At 41.3% G+C, this 6108-nt stretch overlaps 1 protein-coding gene across 1 annotated transcript in view; it reads right to left on the bottom strand.

Annotated features, from left to right (window-relative positions):
• Positions 1-434: 434 nt before the first annotated feature.
• Positions 435-6108, bottom strand: part of THEM4 (thioesterase superfamily member 4) — a 34405-nt gene continuing 28731 nt past the window's right edge. Inside the window, exons 5-6 of the mRNA XM_017546212.2 lie at positions 3192-3316; positions 435-816 (exon numbers count right to left, since the gene is read on the bottom strand). Of these exons, the coding sequence (XP_017401701.1) occupies positions 770-816; positions 3192-3316 (172 nt within the window). The 3' untranslated portion in view covers positions 435-769. The remainder of the gene's footprint in view (positions 817-3191; positions 3317-6108) is intronic.

Raw genomic sequence — 6108 nt, 5'->3', positions numbered from 1 at the left:
ACTCTGACAAAAAGATTCACGTGTTCAGATACAACAAAGCTAGCTTTCTAACTTTGCATATGCACATGCCTGTGTGTACTCCCACCGTGTATTTATTCTTCATGCCTGGTTTTCTAGCATTTTCAAGTTTGCAGTAAAAGTTTCAATACACATTTATTTCTCCAGTCCGCAGCGGAGCAGATGTTACACATGTACAGCAAGAGCCCACTGAAATCTCAGGAGAAGCAGACGCATATCCTAAGGGGACAAAAAGAGGTTTTTTTTTTTGTCTTTTTTGAAACTGGGTCTCATTCTGTTGCTCAGGCTGGAGTGTAGTGGCATGATCTCAGCTCACTGCAGCCACCACCTCCTGGGTTCAAGCAATTCTCCTGCCTCAGCCTCCCAAGTAGCTGGAACATAGGTGCACACTGCCATGCCTGGGTACTTTCTAATTATTTTAGTAGAGATGACGTTTCACCATGTTGCCCAGACTGGTTTTGAACTCCTGAGCTCAGGCAGTCCACCCGCCTCGGCCTCCCAAAGTCCTAGGATTATAGGCGTGAGCCACAGTGCCCGGCCTGAGTTGTTGATATGCTCGCAGGAAGTATTTCTGTGTTAAAAAGTTGAGAAGGTGGAAACGGAATCTCCTTCTATTCGGAATGCTGTTTCAGAAGGTCATTGTTGGCAGGCTTCTCCCTACAGGGATTCGGGAGTGACGAAGCAGAGTATTAGGGGGACAACCGCGTCTTTTGGCGGGGAGAGAGCCTTACGCAGAATGGGATGGAGTTCATCAGCAGCTCTTTATGTCAGACTTAGGTTCCAGCTTTATAAATAAGCCTAAACAAACAAAATAACAGCAGATGATTATATGTCAACTAACTTCAATCTGAGGGACTACTCTAAATAGAAAGACATATACAAAAGAAGGATTTGAGAGTCACATTTGTACCTTCAGTCTATCTGTCCACTCTCATTTTTCAGCCAAATTAAGAATCAACTTTTGAAGATCACAATACTGTATTACCTCTCCCTGGGTAATCAGGTTCTCACCGCTTGGCCATTTCATGGTTGATTACTACTTCCATTAGAGATAGAGAAATGCAAAGAACTAAAATTACAAGTGAACCATCTGGCACCTTTATGATATTGAAAGGTTTAGTGAGACAGAAAGTATAAACTGCAGCCTGGAATGGAGTTCTTAAATTGACTGTGGATTTAAATTATTATTTACCACCTGCTCCTTTTATCCATCATTCCTGCAAATGCTTGATACTTAAGAGGAAAAGTTACTTTCTTAAACAAGATACAAAGATACAAAAAGCATTGGCCATAAAGGGAAAAATCTAATAAATGCAACTAAATTAACATTAAAAACTTCTGTTCATAAGGAAGATATCTTAAAGCAAATAAAAGACAACTTACACACTGGAAGGATGTATGTGTAACAACTTATATATCCAACGAAAGAATTGTTCTAATATAAAATATATAAAGAACGCTATAAATCAGTCAGAAAATGAGAAAAAAATTGAAAAAAAAAAGGGAACAAACAAAAATTTCACTGAATGGGAAAAAATATGGTCAATAAACACATGAAAAGACACTCAGTCACATAGGTAATCAGAGAAATGCAAATGAAGATCACATCAAGAAGCCATTTTATAACCATTTGACTGGCAAAAATCATGAAGTCTGACTTCACTAATTGCTAGAGAAGATGAGAATCAAAAGAATCTCATATATTGCTGGTGGGAGTTTAATTGGGTACAGCCTTAAAAAACAACGTGGCATTCCTCTGTAAAGCTGCTATACACTCACAATACCCTGCTACCCAGAAATTCTAAGTATACGCCAAGCTCTCGCCCATGCACACCACCAGGAGACATGAACAAGAATGTTCACAGCAGCACCATTTGTAATAGTCAGAGGCCTGTCATCGGAAGAGAGACATTCATTGTGGGAAAGTCACACATGGAGTGTTACACAGTAGTTCAAATGAGTGAATACAGCCAACAACATGGATGAAACTCAGTACTCCTGGGAAGTACACAAGTCATGTGCGTACTCATGATTTTCCTGAGACAATCTACACACACATAAGTGTAGACACATTTTTCTTATTTACGGCATCACAACATTTCACAATTTTTTAATGGCACACACATATAATATAGTTCATAGGTGAGCTGTAGTTCTTTAAGCCGTCTCCTATTGATGGATAGCTATGTTTTGTCAATCTTTTGCTATTGCAAATAATGTTGCATGAGTGACAAGCACTGAAATCCTATAGCAGTCTAATACATTGTAATTTTGCACAGTTACTATACCTGTGAGACAAAGTCCTGGAGGTGGGTCAAAAGGCACCTCACTTTGTAAATTTTTTTTTTTTTTTTTTTTTAGACAAGGTCTGGCTGTCACCCAGGCTGGACTGCAGAGGTATGAATTCAGCTCACTGCAACTTCCATCTCCCGGCCTCAAGGGATCCTCCCACCTCAGCCTCCCAAGTAGCTGGGACTACAGGTGCACACTACCATGCCCAGCTAATTTTTGTGTTTTTTGTAGAGATGGGCTCTCGCCACATTGCCAAGGCTGGTCTTGAACTCCTGGGCTCAAGTGATTCTCCCACCTCAGCCTCCCAAAGTGCTGGGATTATAGGCGCAAGCTTCTGCACTGGGCTGCAATTTTGATAGATGTTGGCAATTTGCCCTTTACTAGCAATGTATAAGAATATTTTTTTTGAGATGAATTTTCACTCTTGTTGCCCAGGCTGGAGTACAGTGGTGTGCTCTTGGCTCACTGCAACCTCCACCTCCCGGGTTCAAGCGATTCTGTTGCCTTAGCCGCTGAAGTAGCTGGGATTACAGGCATGAGCCATCACGCCTGGCTAATTTTATATTTTTTAGTAGAGATGGCGTTTCTCCATGTTGGTCAGGCTGGTCTCGAACTCCTGCCCTCAAGTGATCTGCCCATCTTGGCCTTCCAAAGTGCTGGTATTACAGGTGTGAGGCACCACACCTAGCCAAGAATATCTTTAACTTTTTCTTTGCATGACAGGGAATGAAGAATTTTTGGGCATGTATGGGTTATAATGCAAAGGCAAAAAACCAAAGCAAACAAAATACCCCCGTCCCCCACAAAACCCAAACCAACCGATCAACAAAACTGACAACCTAACCCAAACAAACCTGAAGAAGTTCAGACCAGCTACTTACTTGTTGCCTCTGAGTATAGGGTTTTCTCATCAACACTTTGAACACTACAGGAGACAAAAATTTTCCTTCCTTCAACTTTATCAAGTTGGCAATTTATCACAACAACAGAACAAAGAGGGACAGGTCTGCAGAATAAAAGGAAAAAGAAAAAAAAATCAGTTTTTATCAACAGTAAAAGATGATCAAGTGCATGACAAGGGGTAGAAATTTATGACACCTGACAGCAATGAGCACTGACTGCCTTAGACAACACATTCCTCAAGGGCTCTGACACCAACAGCCTCTCATGTCCCATTTCTCCCAAGCACCACTGCTCTCAGGTGGCTATTGGGCTGCAGTCTCTGGATGCCTCTCTGGGCTTGTTTCAAAGGGATCATCAGGAATTCCAGCTCTGTGATGGCAGAGACTATCCTATCTGGAGATCTACTGCAAAGTCCTAAGGGAGCTAAAATCCTTTAAAGAAGTGAAAACAGTTCCAACACATGGTCCCAGGCAGCTTCTCTCATTTCTTCTGTCATGTCAACATTTCTCATCCAATTCTGAGTAATGGTCACTATAAAGACACCTGATAGCAACAAATTGCTGGTAACAGCGTATTGCACTAAGCCAGTACCGTCCAATAGAACTTTCTGTGATTATACAAATGTTCCATATCTGAGCTGTCCAATATGGTAGTCACATGTGCCTAATGAGCACTTGCAATGTGGGTAGCATAACTGAGAAGCTGAGTCCTTAAATTTATTTAATTGTAATTAATTTATACTTTAAATAGCTACATGTGACTAGCGGCCACAGACGTTTCTGGGAGTCCTGGAGATACATATCACACTGAAAAGGGTATGTCTTTAAAGGTGAAATTTCAGCTGGTAGAAACAGAAGGTAGAGCACAGAAATGTGTTTTGTGCCCCTATGGTACCACCAAGTGGATGACAGAACTACTCCAGGCAGAAAGGAAGTTATCATTGTGATGATCTCTCTGCCCAGTTTTCCTTTCAATGGCCTTTTAATACTTCCACTCCCATTAGCTTTTCCTTTGCTCTTTTGCTGAGCCAATTCAAGGTTTACCAAGACCCAGAGGACATTAGGTGTTCTCATCTGCCTAGGATCTCCCTTTTTTACTAACATGACTCTTTTCATTTATCCACCCCCTACCCTCCCTTCATTCTCTCTTTCATACACTCATGTACCCCTTTTGTCACAGAACCACCTCTCCCTCATTCTTAGCCCATGTAGATTGACTGGCATTGAATGATGATCCCCCCACTCCACATACACATAGTGATTGGTTGTGGGGGTGAGCACAGTCTAAAACAGTGAATCCTGGACTTGTGCTGGAGACCTTGGGGCTGGGTTCTTTTCCTCTGAGGCGCTAGGGTTGCTAGACACAAGCCTGGCTGGTCTGGCCATTGTGCCACTACACTGGGAAAGGCTATGCGAGGATGAAGCAGATCTAGAAGGAAGTGTGGCTGAGATTCCTAATGACATCACTGAATATGCACCCAGCCACACCTGACTTCTCAACCATACAAGCCAATATATTCCCTTTTTTGCTTAAGCTAGTGAGAGTTGAGTTGGCCTTGCAGCAGAAAGTCCTAGATTAGTATAGAGACTAACAGAAAATGTTTCAGAAAATACAAAATAATGTAACAACTATAATGTATAATTTTCGAAATGTAACTAATATTTAGGCACAGATCAGTTTGATTGGCATAGGAAACTGGCTTTAGCTCGTTTTCCTCAGTCTAGGTTTGCTAGACAACTTAATTAGAATTGTATTAGAGGTAACAAAGATAAAAGCAACATTTAAAAAGAAAAACCATATATTTGTATGTTTATATATGTCTATACACACCCACCCACACATATACATACACAATAGAAAGGCATAACAAAGCCAAAAGATAACTCTGAAAAGACTAATAATCTCTGGCAAGATAGATCAAGACAATGAGAGAGAGCATACATAAATACTATTGTGGCCAAAAAGGATATAGATTTAGCCGAAATTTTTAATAATTGAGAATTTGTGAATATTATGAATAACTTTATGTCAATTCATTTGAAAATACAGATGAAATGGAAAAAATTTCAAAAATGTTATTAAAACTAAGAATAATAATCCCAGCACTTTGGGAGGCCGAGGTGGGCGGATCACGAGGTCAAGAGAATGAGACCATCCTGGCCAACATGGTGAAACCCTGTCTCTAGTAAAAATACAAAAATTAGCTGGGCATGGTGGCATGCGCCTGTAGTCCCAGCTACTTGGGAGGTTGAGGCAGGAGAATTGCTTGAACCCAGGAGGTGGAGGTTGCAGTGGGCCGAGATCGTGCCACTGCACTCCAGCCTGGTGCTAGGTGACGGAGTGAGACTCTGTCTCAAAAAAAAAAAACCAAAAAAACAAAACTAAGAATAAAATGATTAGAAAGTCTGAATAGTTCAATAAAGAAGACACTGAGGCTCTAAGAGGAAGAAGTAGTCACACTCTGGAAGGGGTCTGGGTCTCTCAATCACTTCGTGAGGGCAGGAGAACAACATGGGACTATTAGGTAAACCAAAAAAGCCTACAGGTTTAGGATAGTGAAATGTAGGAGTTACACTAGCTAGTGTTACTCTAATTTATTATGGATTTTTTTTTTTGAAGTTATTTTATTTTTTGCCTCAAATTTAATGTGGCCACAGAACTTTGCTTCTAAGATTCTGATTCTGAGGCTGGGCGCAGTGGCTCATGCCTGTAATCTCAGCACTTTGGGAGGCCAAGGTGGGTGGATCACCTGAGGTCAGGAGTTTGAGACCAGCCTGACCAATGTAGAGAAAACCTGTCTCTAAAAATCCAAAATTAGCTGGGCGTGGTGGTGCATGCAAGTAATCCCAGCTACTCAGGAGGCTGAGGCAGGAGAATCGCTTGAATCTGGGAGGC

Source organism: Cebus imitator, unplaced genomic scaffold (genome assembly GCF_001604975.1).
Source record: "Cebus imitator isolate Cc_AM_T3 unplaced genomic scaffold, Cebus_imitator-1.0 Scaffold188, whole genome shotgun sequence".
Lineage (NCBI taxonomy): Eukaryota > Metazoa > Chordata > Mammalia > Primates > Cebidae > Cebus > Cebus imitator.
Note: the sequence above shows the minus strand (reverse complement) of the source record. Positions and strands in the feature narration are given on the sequence as shown.